The following is a 16346-nucleotide window of genomic DNA, read 5'->3' on the forward strand; positions in this document are numbered from 1 at the left end:
AACCAAAAATCTAGTTTCTTTCCTTCTTTCCCTTCTGCCTTCTTCATTATCTGCTTTATCCCTAAATGGCTACCTCTCATGGTTGTAAGTTGGCTACCAGCACCTTCCATGGGCTGCTTCCTTGTGCATGTCCAGCAGGAGTACAGAGCATGTCTTCCCACAGTTTTCTTTCTTTCTTTTTTTGTTGAAGTGTAGTTGACATACCCTATTGCATTAATTTCAGGTGTACAGCATATTGATTCGACATTTATATACATTACAAAGCAATCATCCTGATAAGACTAGTTTCCATCTGTCATCACATAAAGTTATTACAATATTGTTGACTATTCCCTACATTGTACTATACATTATATCCCCATGATTTATTTATTTTGTGATTGGAAGTTTGTACCTCTTAATCCTTTTTACCTATTTTGCCGATCCCCCTGACTCCCTTCCCTCTGGCCACCACCAATTTGTTCTTTGTATCTATGATTCTGTTTTGTTTTGTTTGTTCATTTGTTTTGTTATTTTTGAGTCTACATATAAGTGAAATTATACGGTATTCTTCTTTCTCTGTCTAGCTTATTTCAATTAGCATAATACCCTCTAGATCCATCCATGTTGTTGCAAATGCAGGATTTTATTCTTTTTTATGGCTAATATTCCATTTTACATATCTATCACATCTTTATCTGTTCATCTACTGAAGAACACTTAGTTTGCTTCCATATCTTGGCTGTTGTAAATAACACTGCAGTGAACACATGGGTGCCTATATCTTTTTATATTAGTGTTTTCGTTTTCTTCAGATAAATACCCAGAAGCGGTATTGTGGATTATATGGTAGTTCTATTTTTAATTTTTTGAGGAACCTCCATACTGTTTTCCGTAGTGATTGCACCAATTTACATTGCCACCAACAGTACACAAGGGTTCCCTTTTCTCCACATCCTCGCCAACACTTACTTGTTGTCTCTTTATAGTAGTTATTCTGACAGGTGTGAGGTGATATCTCATTGTGGTTTTGGTTTGCATTTCCCTGAAGATTAGTGATGTTGAGTACCTTTTCTTGTATCTGTTCGCCATCTGTGTGTCTTTTTTGAAAAAATGTCTGTTGAGGTCCTCAGCCAATGTTTTAATCGGATTGTTTGTCTTTTTTGATATTGAGTTGTGTGAGTTCTTTATATATTTTGGATATTAACCCCCTTATCAGATATATCATTTGCAAATATATTCTTCCATTCCATAGGCCACCTTTTTGTTTTCTTGATGGTTTCCTTTGCTGTGCCAAAGCTGTTAGTTTGATGAATTCTTATTTGTTTATTTTGCATTTGTTGCCCTTGCCTGAGGAGACATAGCCAAAAAAATATTGCTAAGACTGTTGTCAAAGAGTTTACTCCCTTTGTTTTCTTCTAGGATTTTTATGGTTTCAGGTCTTACATTTAAGTCTTTAATCCATTTTGAGTTTATTTTTGTATATAGTATAAGAAAATGGACGAATTTCATTCTTTTGCATGTATCTGTCTAGTTTTCCCAACACCATTTATTGAAGGGACTGTCTTTTCCCCACTGTATATTCTTGCCCCCTTTGTCATATATTAATTGACCAGCTAGGCATGAGGTAATTTCTGGGCTCTCTTATCTCTGTCCCATTGATGTATGTGTCTGTTTTTGTGTCAGTACCATACAGTTTTGATTACTATGGTTTTGTAGTATAGTTTGAAACCAGGAAGCGTGATAGCTCCAGCTTTGTTCTTCTTTCTCAAGATTGCTTTGGCTATTCAATGTCTCTTGTGTTTCATGTGAAGTTTAGGTTTATTTGTTCTGGTTCTGTGAAGAATGCCACTGGTATTTTCATAGGAACTGCATTGAATCTGTAGATTACTTTGGGTAGTATGGACATTTTAACAGTATTAATTCTTCCAGTTTATGAGCACGGTATATCTCTCCACTTATTTCTGTCATCTTCAGTTTCTTTCATCAATGTCTTATAGTTTTCAGTGTATCGGTCTTTCACTTCCTTGGTTAAATTTAACTTGGTTAAATGTATTGGTTTGGGGCCGGCCCCGTGGCTGAATGGTTAAGTTCAAGTGCTCTGCTGCGGCGACCCAGGGTGTCACCGGTTTGGATACTGAGCGCGGACATGGCACTGCTTGTCAGGTCACATTGAGGCAGCGTCCCACATTGCCACAACTAGAAGGACCTGCAACTAAGATATACAACTATGTACTGGTGGGATTCGGGGAGGTAAAGCAGAAATAAAAACCCCCAAATTTATTGGTTAACTTGGTTAAATTTATTCCTAGGTATTTTATTTTTTTGATACAAGTATAAATTGGATTTGCCCTAAGCTAACATCTGCTGCCAATCTTCCTCTTTCCGTATGCGAGCCAGCACCACAGCATGGCCACTGACAGATGAGTGGCGTAGGTCCGCACCTGGGAACCAAACCTGGGCTGCCACAGTGGAGTGTGCCAAACTTAACCTCTAGGCCACTGAGACTGGCCCTAAATTAGATTATTTTCTTAATTTCTCTTTCTCTTAGTTCTTTGTTAGTGTATAGAAACACAGCTGATTTCTATGTATATTTATTTTGCATCCTGCAACTTTACTGAATTCATTTATTAGTTGCAATAGTATTTTGGTGGCATCTTTAGGGTTTTCTATGTACAATATTACATTATCTGCAAATAGTGACTATTTTATTATTTCCTTTCCAGTTTGGATGCCTTTATTTCTTTTTCTTGTCTGATTGCTGTAGCTAGGACTTCCAACCCTATGTTGAATAAGAGTGATGGGAATGGGTATTCTTGTGTTGTTCCTGATCTTAGAGGAAAAGCTTTTAACTTTTCACCATTAGGTATGATGTTAACTATGGGTTTTTCATATATGGCCTTTATTATGTTGAAGTATTTTCCCTCTATACCCATTTTGTTGAGGATTTTTATCATAAATGGATGTTGAATTTTGTCAAATGCTTTTTCTACATCTATTGAGATGATCATATGACTTTTACCTTTTGTTTTGTTCATGTGATGCATCATGTTGACTGGTTTGTGGATACTGAACCACCCTTACATCCCTGAAATTAATCCTAGTTTATCATGACGTATGATCCTTTTGATATGCTGTTGAATTTGTTTTGCTAATATTTTGTAGAGGATTTTTGCATATAAGTTCAGCAGGGATATTGACCTATAATTTTCTTTTCTTGTCATGTCTTTATCTGGTTGGGGTATCAGGGTAATGCTGGCCTTGTCGAATGAGTTTGGGAGCAATCCTTCTTCAGTTTTTTGGTATAGTAAGAGAGGGATAGGTCTTAATTCTTCTTTAAATGTTTGGTAGAATTCACCTGTGAAGCTTTCTGGTCCTGGACTTGTGTTTGTTGGGAGTTTTTTGATTACTGATTCAATTTTATGATTAGTAATCGGTCTGTTCAGATTTTGTATTTCTTCCTGATTCTAGTCTTAGAAAATTATTTGTTTCTAGGAATTTATCCATTTTTTCCTTGGTTGTCCAATTTGTTGGTGTAATTATTTGTCATTATCTCTTATGATCCTTTTTGTTTCTGTGGTGTCTATTATAACTTCTCTTTCATTTCTGATTTCATTTATTTGAGCCCTCTCTCTTTTTTTCTTGAAAAGTCTAGCTAATGGTTTATCAATTTTGTTTATCTTTTCAAAGAATCAGCTCTCAGTTTCATTGATCTTTCTGTTATTTTTTTAATCTCTATTTCATTTATTTCTGCTCTAATCTTTATTATTTCCTCCCTCTACCATGTTTGTTTCTTTTTTTTCTAGTTCTTTTGAATATAAAGTCAGATTGTTTATTTGAGATTTTTCCTGTTGCTTGGGATAAGCCTATATGGCTATAAACTTCCCACCTAGAACTGCATTTGCTGCATCCCTTACATTTTGGACCATTGTCTTTCTATTTTCATTTATCTCAAGGTATTTTTTAATTTCCTCTTTGATTTCTTTCTTGACCCAACAACTGTTTAGTCTTCCAGTATTTTTCTTAATGGAATGAGAAAACTTCTTTTTCCAAGGCCTTGGCGAGTAGAAGTCTCTTTCCATTGCATTGTTCTGTGTTGAGTCACATTCCACATTCCTGAATATTCCCATTCCGCTCTAATTCCTATGGGTAGGGGTTAAGATTGGGTGAGGAGATGCAGTATACTGGTTGGCTTAAGATAATCATGGCTCATGCCAGAGCATGGGCTGTGGACCTACCTCCAGCTCACAGGCTTCATCAAGAAGAAGGTAGATCCCTAAGAGAAAACAGGACACTGTATAGAAAGGAAGAAGAATGGACTCTAGGAGAACAATCAAATGTCTACTCCAGGATACATTTTTTCAGAGTATCCAGCTTCCCATGTACCACCAGTAGAACACAGAAACTTTTGTTATTTAGGCAGTTTTGTCCTTGGTTTTGCAAGTTGGTTCCTTATGAGCATATGCTAACCTTTAGAAGCCCATATAGAATTAAGGTGATAGTTTCAGTGGCAAACAGGCAAACTACAGTTTGCTATACTGTTTTGTTTGTCACCAGATGTTTCAAAAGTAAGAACTGGTATGCAGATGATGTGTCACCTTTCTTTTATATTTCCTACAGACAGTTATGGCACTTCTTGACAACAAGGTATGCCTCTCTCTCACAATACGTAGTTTTCTGCAGTAGTATATATCAAAGGAGTGGAAGTTTACATACACCTAGAATTCCAGGAATGCTTGCTGTAGGTCTCGTCTGTCAGAACCAGATGCAATCCACTGGTTCTGCCCCCCTGCTCCTTCTCATTCTCTGGCCATGGCTTCTCTTCTGCCTACCCTTTTCATATCGTTTCCTAAGATTCTGTCCTTTTCCTCCTTATTCACACAGTCACATTCCTTGGGCCACCTCTTCTATTTTCATGGCTTCTAACCCATGTGTTTATGCCAGGGACTTCTAAACCATCTTCAACCAAGCAAAAAACTTCCTCCTCTAGATGTCTATTTTATTTATTTATTTTTTTATTTTTATTTTTTTTGAGGACGATTAGCCCCGAGATAAGTACTGCCAGTCCTCCTCTTTTTGCTGAGGAAGCCTGGCCCTGAGCTAACATCCATGCCCATCTTCCTCTACTTTATATGTGGGACGCCTGCCACAGCATGGCGTGCCAAGTGGTGCCATGTGGGCACCCAGGATCCGAACAGGTGAACCCCGGGCCGCTGAGAAACGGAATGTGCACACTTAACCGCTGCGCCACTGGGCCGGCCCTAGATGTCTATTTTAGTGTGCATAACCAGTTCTTCCTTCCGTGTTGACTCTTGAATTCTAACCACCCTATTGTGCAAGCTAGATACTGGGAAGTTATCTTATATTTCCTTTTTTTAATCTTTACCCTCCCATAGCTGCTTGATTAGCAAGTCCTATGATTCTCTCTGTGATTATTTTCTGAATTCCTCACCTCCCTCCGTCTCTACCACCTTCATCTTAATGCAAGACCTAATTACTTCTCACCTGGACTGTTGCAGTCACCTCCTGAGCTATGTTTCCTGCCTCTAATTGCCTTCTTTTCCAGCCTGTCTCCAATCTGATTAGCAGAGTGGGCTTCCTGAAATACAAATTTATCGTGTCATCCTCCTGCCTAAAATGAAAATCTTAGCTTAGTGGGTCTCCACTGAGACCAGAGTGACGCACCTGTGGATATTTGGAAATGTGTAGAGACGTTTTTGGTTGCCATGGGACTGGAGGACACTACCGGCATTTGGAGAGTGGGGACCAAGATGCTATCCACCTCTCCGGTACCTGGAGGAGTAGTTCTACACAAAGAAGGGTCCCATAATGCCAACAGTGCCTCTGTGGAGGGACGACACTGGCTGGTTCCCATTGGCTGGGTGAAAGTCCAAGCTCTTTAGTGTGACTTAAGCCCTCCATAATCTGATGACATTTCTGTTATCAATCTCACTGTCTCCTCCTTCCTCCCATTCATGCTCTAGGCCATGTTCCATCGTACAGTTATGCCTTGCTGTTCCTTTTGACTGCTATGAGGCATAGCCAAGGTGTCACATATATTCATTAAAAACAAATACCTTAAGCTAATATTTCCCAAACTCCTACTGTGTGCAAGTGTTGGAGATATAAAATGAATAAGATGTAGTCTTTACCTTAAAGGTGCTCATGGCCTGGTGGGAGAGATACAAGCAAATGGATAATTATAAAACAACATGCTAAATAAAATATGCACAGGGTATTATGGGAGGACCATGAATGGGCACCAGAGGAGGAGAGGGGTAGTCAGGTAAGGCTTCCTGGAGGAAGCTGGTGGCCCAGCTGTGAAGGAGGGAAAAGAGTGGCAGGTGATGGATGTATTCCAGACCGCAGGGGCAAAGGTGCCTGGCCCTCATTTCTAAAACCTAATACCTTAGCCTTCCTTTTCCAAACTCCAACAAAAGTGCCAAAGACAGGGCTCTGAGGATGTCTACACTCTGTATGTGGGAAGAGGAGTCACCATGGAAATGATGGAAGATAGGTGACCACGAGAGGTCATATAATATGGAGAAAATCATGGCAGTCTAGAGGGCTCTGTGGAGACTCCAGTGGCCCCACGAGAGGCTCCTATGCATGTGAAGAGGGAGGAATTGGAGGGAAGAGAGATGGAGCAGGTGGGCTTCTCAACACAAGCTATTGACATGGCAGAGCTCATGCTGTGTGACATATTAGATCTGAAATGACTTCCTTTTTGTGCAATTGGCATGCATTTTTTTTCCCCCTCCCCAAAGCCCCAGTACATAGTTGTATATTCTAGTTGTAAGTCCTTCTAGTTCTTCTATGTGAGCTGCCACCACAGCATGGCTACTGACAGATGAGTGGTGTGGTTACACGCCCAGGAACCAAACCTGGGCTACCGAAGCAGAGCGCACAGACCTTAAACTACTAGGCCATCAGGGCTGCCTCAATATGCGTTTTATAAATTAAGACTTTAGAGCCTTTTAAATGAATCCCTGGTGATTAAAAAGCTGTTCATGCCTAGGAAGTGCTCAGCTGTCTCCGTGTAAGTGTTTGATATCAGTAGACAGTGTCTTCAGTAATAAGCTCCCATGTTAAATAAGCAGAATGTCTTCAGTTACATGCCTCAGAAAATAGGATTGTTGTGGCTTTGGGGTCAGGGCATGGAAACCACAAGCCCTTTACAGCTGGGAGCTTGGGTGATACTTGTTAAAATAGACTTCTCTCTCCATGATTTTTTTCCCATAGACCCACAGAGTTCCAGGGTTGCACATAACGTATATCCTTTGATTATTGCATTTATTCTAGATTTAAATTCCCTCAGAAAGGCAGCATAACCAAACTGTGAATTATCCTCTGTAACAGTCAAAGCTTGTTTTCTCAGATCTTCAGAATCTAGAATGTGGAAGTGGGAATGTCTCCTACGGGGCAGGTAAAGCCTGTTGTTTATTTATTTGAGAATAACTTGTGGGTAGGAGGGATAGGTGAATATATTTGTTATTTATTTTTCAATTTCAGTGTACTGTTTTGAATAGGCCATACATTTCCGTAGTCAAAATCCAGAATATACAAAGAACATAAAGTGAGGTCTCTCCCAGCCCTGTGCCCCAGGCTCCCCGTTCTCCTCTCCAGGACTGCCATGTTAGCAGTTCCGTGATAGCCTTCCAGAGATTGTCTATATAGTACAAGCAAACAGGCGTGTAAGTGTGTCAGATGGAGCCCTTTGGAAGCAGGAGAGGGAGGTGACATGCCTGAGGTCAAAGCACAAGGCTGCAGCCAAAGGGACCCTGTGTCTGCAACGTGAGTTCCCTTTCTACTGGGAAGACAGAATCACCTGGGGTGCTGCAGCATTGAGAGCATTGTTAGCAGATGATGGGGTTGTAACCAGCCCACTTGTTATTAACCAGGCCTCTCCTACCCAGATTCTGAGATAAGCCGTCAGCTGGTGGTGGAAAGACACGGACCTGGGCTCCGGCCACCGGGTCTGAGTCTGTCTCTGCTGCCTCCCCGGGGTCCCTGGCCAGGCTTCAGGTTCCTTGACTGCACAATCAGAACATTACTGAGATGTTCTTTTTTTTTTTTAAAGATTTTTAAATTTTTTTCCTTTTTCTCCCCAAAGCCCCCCAGTACATAGTTGCATATTTTTCATTGTGAGTCCTTCTAGTGGCATGTGGGGCGCTGCCTCAGCGTGGTTTGATGAGCAGTGCCATGTCCGCGCCCAGGATTCGAACCAATGAAACACTGGGCCGCCTGCAGCGGAGCGCGTGAACTTAACCACTCGGCCACGGGGCCAGCCCCTGAGATGTTCTTTATGGTCATTTCCAACTGAAAAACTAATCTCTGATAGGAAAATGAATGGCTTTGTGCTTAAAAACCTTAAAAACACTTTTTTGAATGTTTACCCAGATATTTTTAGATATGTAACTAAAACTAAATCTTTATGATTACACCAAATTAAGAGCCAGTTTAGGAATAGTATTCCAGTAAAAGTTTTTGAAACTGGGCACCTTAGTGCTTTTATTTGTTGTGATAATCAGAGAGTGATGTCTGTGTCATGTCCCCAGTGCCTGGGGCATAGTATGCATTTGACTAATTAATAACAATAGTAACAGCAACAACAACAATAACAATAACAGCTAACATTTACTGAGTACTTACCACATGCTTGGTACTTGACATTGGGTATCTCCATCAGGCAACAGACAGCTCTAGGACACCTACACTGTTAGCATCCCTATATTCCAGGCATGAGGAAACTGACACAGAGATTAAGTCCCACAACTCATACCTTTGAGACCAGCACCTGACTCCACACAGGCTGTCGCTTACCTGTGCAGTCTGCCTGGAGGAGAAATCAATGAGTGATGATCCGAAGCTGGTAATTTGAGAGTGGGTATCAATAATCATAAAAAAACACGCTGTCTTCTGCCTTCCAGAAAAAACTCCCTCTGACAGCTCTGGCTCAGAACATGCAAGAAGCATCAACTCAGCTGGAAGACTCCCTCCTAGGGTAAGAGTTGGCCGCTTTCAGAAAGAGAGCAGGTGTCCTGGGGCTCAGTGGAGGTAGATGGCTGGGCGGTGTCCATGGCCCATGTGTGACCAGAGGGGCCCTGAGATGATGGCACTGGCTCATCTACAAGGAGAATGGCCCGGGCTCCATGGAGGAAGTGGGGCTGAGGCCACTGGGGTGCTGGAGAATCTTCCTTTTAGGAGGAGCAAGGATGGATGATACGAGGGGCTGCTAACGAAAGCAGTTGATAGGGTCAATATCTATCCCCTCAGCTTGGGTATAAAGAACTCAGTTCCTGCCCTGTTCCAGGTATTGACGCAGATTTATAAACTCTAACTAGTCACTCCGAGTCCTTAAGAGTCCCTTCCTTGAAGGGTAGTCATCATAACGTCAGTGGTATTGTCTCAAAATAGTGTGTTTTCTGAATTATTTGGATTTTTTTTTTTACGATGGACATGTATTATATAAACAGTTTGAAAATCTAATAATAAAGCTGTTTTCATTATAAGTGGGGAGGTTTACCCTTCTTTCTATCTGCTTCTCCAGGAGGCCAGTGTCCTTTAATCCTGTCTGCTTTCTCCTGTGGTAATGTAGGCCCTGCTTCCCAGCTGGGCATGATCTTTGGGCTTTTCAGCCCATTTCCTGGGGTCTGCCATGATGTATGTCCTACGATTCTCCCTTTGTTCTTTGAAGAATAGTGGCTTCCTCCCACTCTTTCCCCTTCCTTTGTCCTGTCTATGCTCCCATACTTGGGGGCACTGGCCCTGAGAGGAGGGTGGCACATACCTCCATGCTGGCATTCTTGTTCCTCCAGCCGGGATGTGTTTCCATGTTTATATTTTGTCATACCGTCATCTTCAACACCCTTATTGGCAGAGTGTTGCTCTGTGCTAGCACTGTCCTACATGCTTTCCGTGTAATTACTCATTCAATATTCAAAACAACCTGGGAGGTAGGTGATACTGGTATCCCACTTATAGATGAGGAAGTTCACAATCATAGAGGGTAGTAAATTGCCCAAGACCAGAGAGCTGTAAATAGCAAAGCCTGTATTCACACTCAGGCAGCTGGACACTAGAGATCATGTCTTAACTACAGCCCCATGGCCACCTCATGCCAGTGCCACACACGTCTAATTTCAAAAGAGCCCCACAGAGAGCTAGAGGGGGAGGGGCGAGAAAGAAAGAAGAGAGGGAGGCACACAGACAGAACAACTGCGTCCTTTGCGGATGTATTCTGTGGGACATCAACTCTATGCTCACAGAAAATCAAAAGGAAACACGAGTTTCATGTAATACAGCCCTTAAGTGTTAGCCCACTGTCTCCTCTGCCCAGTAGGAAAGCAGCACTTGTGTTAACTCTGGAGGAAACCCTGCCTGGGTTGGACCCGCTAGCAGACATGAAACCATACGTAATGAACTTTACGTGTGATTGTAGAGACTTTCAGGGTGCTTTTGAGAACACTTGATTTTCACTTGCCCTGAAAACCTAATCCTTGAGGGAGTTGTGCCCTCACTGTTTACACATATCACCCACACACACACAAGGTGGGACATGGCGATCAAGTGCCTGATTTAATGAACACCTGCTTGTTGTTGGGGCGTCTTGTTTTTAAAGGAAGATGCTGGAGACGTGTGGAGATACTGAGAACCAGCTGGCTCTAGAGCTCTCTCAGCATGAAGTTTTCATTGAGAAAGAGATTGTGGACCCTCTGTACGGCATAGCAGAGGTGGGTGCTGTCACTCCAGGGTGGAAGAGCCAAGACTGGTTCAGGCTGGGTGGTGAAGGGTTTGCTTGTGTCTAATTTTAACGATAATCAGTGGCTTTGACATACACTTCTTTTTGGAAATAAGGGGAGTAAATTGAGGATACACAATCCTCTGCCAAAGAGAAAAAAATTGCAAACAAATATTGTACTTTCAAATGTTAAGCTCAAAATCCCAAAGCTCATCCCATTTGTTATGTGATGTGTTCTTCTTTCTAGGTGGAGATTCCCAACATCCAAAAACAGAGAAAACAGCTTGCTAAATTGGTGTTAGACTGGGATTCGGTCAGAGCCAGGTAAGGTAAAACTATAAAAATAATCAATATTGCAGTGTTATGTCACATTCCTAGCAACCGTCCCCATCCCCAACATGGATGAGAGAAAGACCATTGAGGGGACAAAATGGGAGTCGTCACAGATTCATACACTTGACCCATAGACCAAGTCACAGCCCGCTACACATATTTTTAGGCCTCATTCGCCCAAGCACAGCAGTGGGAATGATCTTAGAACATCCTGTTCTTAGGGAACCAACAGTGAAAGGAAAAAAAAAGAAAAAGAAACCTAAATAAGTGTTTTAAGGGGAGAAAAGATGGTGGCAGACAGTTCTAAGAGTTGTTGTTGGCATAGTGAAGTGCAGGAATAAATAGATCAGTGATCTCAGCAGCTCCTGAGGGTCCCACTATGTCAAAACCCTGTGAATTTATGATTACCCTTCACAGTCAAGAAATGCTTTGCTCCAAAGGGAGGAACTAAGTAAGACCAAGTAACCATGCCAGAGGGCTGTTGACCAGCAGGTTGATGTCAGATAACCAGCCCATAGTGCCTCTTGGCAGGGCCCCAGCCTCAGCTCTCACCTTGAGGGCGTTTGTGTCTGTGATGTGTGTGGCTTTCTCCTCAGATCAATGAGAGCTGGGAATAGGGAGACAGCCACCCTTGGCCTAGTCCTTTCTCATACTTTATCACGGGGTTGACAAACTTTTTCTGTAAAGGGCCAGAGAGTAAATATTTTCAGCTTTGCAAACCAAATGGTCCCTGTTGCAATTACTCAACTGTGCTGTTGTAGCATAAAAATAGCCCTGGACCATCCATAAATGAATGAGCACGGCTGTGTTCAAATAAAACTTTATTTACAAAAACAGGTGGCTTTGCTGCAGTCTTGTGAAGTAGATAGGGTTATTTCTCTTTGACAAGTATATGGAGATACAGCTATCATTTTCTGAGTTTCTACATGTCAAATGCTTTTATCACAGATTTAGAAAACCTGTAACAATGCTGCACTTCCTTGTTTCTAAGATGCGGTTGAGTATCAGATGCACCTCTGATTTAATACCTGTTCTTTTGGGGGAAAAAAAGAAATACCACTTCATTAAATGTACAAATCAATTGTTAAGACATGTCCTGTGGCCAGCCTGGTCACTTTGTGGTTAAGTTCACATGCTCCGCTTCGGCAGCCCAGGGTTCGCAGGTTTGGATCCCGGGCACAGACCTATACACCATTCATCAGCCATGCTGTGGTGGTGTCCCACATGCAAAATAGAGGAAGATTGGCACAGATGTTCGCACCAGGGACAGCCTTTCTCAGGCATAAAGAGGAAGATTGGCAACAGATGTTAGCTCAGGGCCAATCTTCCTCACACACACACACACACACACACAAAAGACATGTCCTGATTTAAGAAGTGTTGAGGGGATAAAGGTATGTCCTGCAATTAACATGTGGTAAAATGATAATTACTACCATGTACTGGACATTTGCCACATGCCAGGTGTTGAGCTATGTACGTAATAAGTCAGCTCATTTGATTCTCCCACCAATCCTTATTCATTTGCTCATTCATGCTTTCAACAAATATGGATTGAGTGCTAACTGTGCATCAGACTCTATGCTGGATACTAAATGCAGAGGACCCTCAATGAGAGTTTGAGAGGGAATGGGTTAGCAGATTATATAACATCCCCTACTTTTGAGAGACACTTGTTTTACAGAAAAGGGAGGAACCTACATATAGTGTCTCTTATGACTTGCTTCATGCCTTAGAGATAATAAATGGCAGAGTTAGGATGCTGACTGCAAAGTCCACCATCTCCTTGTCATGTGTACACGTGAGATTAGAATCCTGTGGGCCAGGACCAGGCAGTGGTCCTGAGGTAGAGTTTTGTTCAAGATAAGGAAGAATGTTCTAATGGTTAATTAAACAAGCCTGTGAATACTCCCTCACTGGAGTTGGTTGAGCAGTATTATAGATGCTTACCTGCCAGGAGTTTTGCATCTGCAACACACGTATCCTGTCGGAGATTTCAACAGATTCTTGATCCTGCATGCATAGTCTCGTTCACTTAACTATCAAAGTAGGTATTGGAGAATCTGAAACAATTGAATATTTCTTCTTTACTTTTACTTATTCCTATGGCTTTTCCCCAGAGGGAAATGATACTAGCTAACGTTAACTGGGGATTGGTTATATGTCAGACTGTATGTGCACACACACACATGTACATGTATATTTTTCTCTCCTTTGCTCCTTACAACCATTCTGCAAGTCAGATGGTGTTTGTTATCTTAGTTTTACAAATGAGCCCTCTGAGGTGCAGAGTTTAAGTCATGGCCCAAGGTTCACACAGCTAGTGAAGGTAGAACTAAGCTTCAAATTGAGCATGTCAGACTCCAAAGTCCATGCTCCGTCCACTGCATAGCATCGCGAGTTTTGCTTCAGCAGGTTGCTGAAGCCTGGCTCTGGAGGAGTGCGTCACATCAGGAATGTGGAAGAGGGCGGAGCATAGTGCTCTAGGGGCGGGGCAGCATCTGGGAAGTTGACAAGTTAGCAACATGGGTTTTCATGTTGCATCTGTATAATATCTGTGTTTCAAATGTTAGAACTTTCCACAATAGCGGGCATGTCCATATTCAAAGAGAAGGTCAAAACACAATTGAAAACCAAATGGAAATTGTTTTAGATATTACCCCCCATGCACCTCCCTGCTCTCGCTACAGTATGATTCTTTTTTCTTTCAGTCCTTTTGACTTACTGTAAGAGGAACGTAAATATTCCACATTATGTTTCAGGTTTGTCACAGATACTGTCTTTAGAATATTCTTACAAGTGTTTTTAATTTTTAAAGTGCTGTCATAGCTGTCAGTTGCTGGCTACAAGATTGAAGTTCTGGATTTTACCTGCTGAAAGTAATCACGCATCAGGATGGTAGAAGGAGGAGCCACAAGGGATCCTCAAGAGCAGGAACTGACTCTCAGTGGCACAGGGAACATTCCAGGTCAAAGCAGGAGAGCAAAGGGGTTTTCGTGGCAAGGAGGCCATGACTGGACACTACAGGAAAGGGGTTTCACAGATTGATTTCCAGCAGTGGGGCTTGTGTGAGACAAGATGTGGTAGGTTCTGCTCAGAGCAGACAGCCACTCCCAGTACTGTGAGAGTCCTGTCATGGTGGGAAGCTAATGTTTCTTTTTGCCTGCTTCCATTCCTAAAGGATAAACTCCAGAGAAGCTGGCATCCTAGGGACTGATACCCATCCCAGGTAGAGTCAGTTTTGGGAAAAGAGTCTGTGTCCATTAGGTCCTTCAGCCTGAGGTTGAGTCTGTACAGCTAGTTCTCAGATACTGGCTACCCCTGTGTTTTGCAGGTGGAACCAGGCTCACAAATCTTCAGGAACCAACTTTCAGGGACTTCCATCAAAAATAGATACCCTAAAGGAAGAGATGGATGAAGCTGGAAATAAAGTAGAACAGTGCAAGGTATGAGAATTTCCTAATAAATATGTACTTCCATCAATCTTTTGGTTTTTGCACATGATGGATGAAAGGTCAAATATTGCAAATTATTTAATGTTTCCTGTAATTTCTATCAGAATACCCTGAATGCTATTAGAGGTGGTTTTTGTTTTCTGCTCCCTTGTTTCTTTATTTTCCGAGACTCTACATTACCTTATAATCAGAATAAAACAGTCTTATAAAAAATTGAAGTAGGATATTTGTTGAAACTTGACAAAAACGTCCAAACTTACTTAAAATAAAGAATAGGTAAAAAAAGGGAGAAAAAATATAGCAAGACATATCATAAAGTTGCAGCAATTAAAACTGCACAATAGGCACAAAAATAGGTCTGTGAAGTAGTATAGGCTTTCTAGAATGAATGCTCTTATATTTCAAGATTGAATATATATAATAAATGGTCATCATATTTCCGTAGAGAAGGAAAGGATTATTATTTATTTATTTATTTAATTTTCTTTTGAGGAAGATTAGTCCTGAGCTAACATCTGCTGCCAGTCCTCCTCTTTCTGCTGAGGAAGATTGACCCTGAGCTAACATCGTGCCTATTGTCTGCTATTTTATATGTGGGATGCCTGCCACAGCATGGCTTGATAAGCAGTGCATAGGTTCATGCCCAGGATGAAAACTGGCGAACCCTGGGCCGCTGAGGCGGAGCACATGAGCTTAACCACTGCACCACCAGATCCGCCCCAGGATTACTTTTTAAATGTTGCAAGAACAGTTGATTTGTAATTTGAGAGAAATAAAACTTTTTGTCTAATAAAATAATTCCAAATTAGATGGTTAAGTGATCTCAGTTTCTATGCGTCTGTCTAAGAAGATAGATGTTTATTGCCAGTGTTATTTGAGCTAGAAAAGAAACAGGTCTTTTGGGGGCTGGCCCCGTGGCCTAGTGGTTAAGTTTGTGCACTCTTCTTTGGTGGCCTGGGTTTGTGGGTTTGGATCCTGGGCGCAGACCTACACCTCTCATCAGCCATGCTGTGGTGACGGCCCAAATACAAAATAGAGGAAGTTTGGCACAGATGTGAGCTCAGAGCTAATCTTCCTCAAGCAAAAAGAGGAAGATTGGCAACAGATGTTAGCTCAAGAGTGAATCTTCCTCACAAAAAAACAAATAAATAAATAAAAATAGATCTATGAAATTCTAAGTGTATGTGTATATATTCATATATATATGAAAATTGGAACTATATATACCCAATTGCCTAATCTATCACTTTTTAAAAATTATTTAATTTTTATGTAAGTTATTCTCTTACGTTAGTTCAAATATCAAAACAATGTACAGTAAAGTCTTTCTTCCACCCTTGTCTTCCTTATGCCTAATTTCCACTGCTCCCGACAGGGTAATAACAGGTAACCACTGTTATTAATTTCTCGCTGTTTCTTCAGAGATATTTTTATACAAATACGGTGATAAAAAGATTTCCTCTCCTTTTTTGTACCCAGATAGTGACATACAGTAAATAGTGCTCTATACTTCACTTCTTAACACAGTATGTTAACAATGTACCTTGGAGATCTTTCCATGTCAATCTGTAATAAGCTTCCTTATCTTTTTTGTCATCCCACTGTATGGTTGTACCAGCCAATTGGTGGATATTTTGTCTGTGGCTGTTTCCATCACATTTTGCTCTCAGAGCTTATGGAGATTAGTTCTCAGGTGCCATTTTCTTTCACCTCTTTTTTCTTCAATGACATAGCTTCTCTTGTACTTGCCCAGGATCAGCTTGCAGCAGATATGTACAACTTTATGGCCAAAGAAGGAGAGTATGGCAAATTCTTTGTTACGGTAAGCACCGTGCCCT

At 41.4% G+C, this 16346-nt stretch overlaps 1 protein-coding gene across 23 annotated transcripts in view; it reads left to right on the forward strand.

Moving 5' to 3' along the window:
- Positions 1 to 16346, forward strand: part of ARHGAP17 (Rho GTPase activating protein 17) — a 91373-nt gene that overhangs the window by 36029 nt on the left and 38998 nt on the right. For all 23 annotated transcript variants that reach the window (XR_011524795.1, XR_011524793.1, XR_011524796.1 and 20 more), the window contains 5 exons: positions 8910 to 8983; positions 10601 to 10712; positions 10968 to 11044; positions 14388 to 14499; positions 16262 to 16330. Coding sequence is in view for 20 of the 23 variants with exons in the window: in XM_070568244.1 (XP_070424345.1) it covers positions 8910 to 8983; positions 10601 to 10712; positions 10968 to 11044; positions 14388 to 14499; positions 16262 to 16330 (444 nt within the window). In the remaining 3 variants the exon portion in view is untranslated. The remainder of the gene's footprint in view (positions 1 to 8909; positions 8984 to 10600; positions 10713 to 10967; positions 11045 to 14387; positions 14500 to 16261; positions 16331 to 16346) is intronic.

This window comes from Equus przewalskii, chromosome 12, assembly GCF_037783145.1.
Source record: "Equus przewalskii isolate Varuska chromosome 12, EquPr2, whole genome shotgun sequence".
In the NCBI taxonomy this organism is placed as follows: Eukaryota; Metazoa; Chordata; class Mammalia; order Perissodactyla; family Equidae; genus Equus; species Equus przewalskii.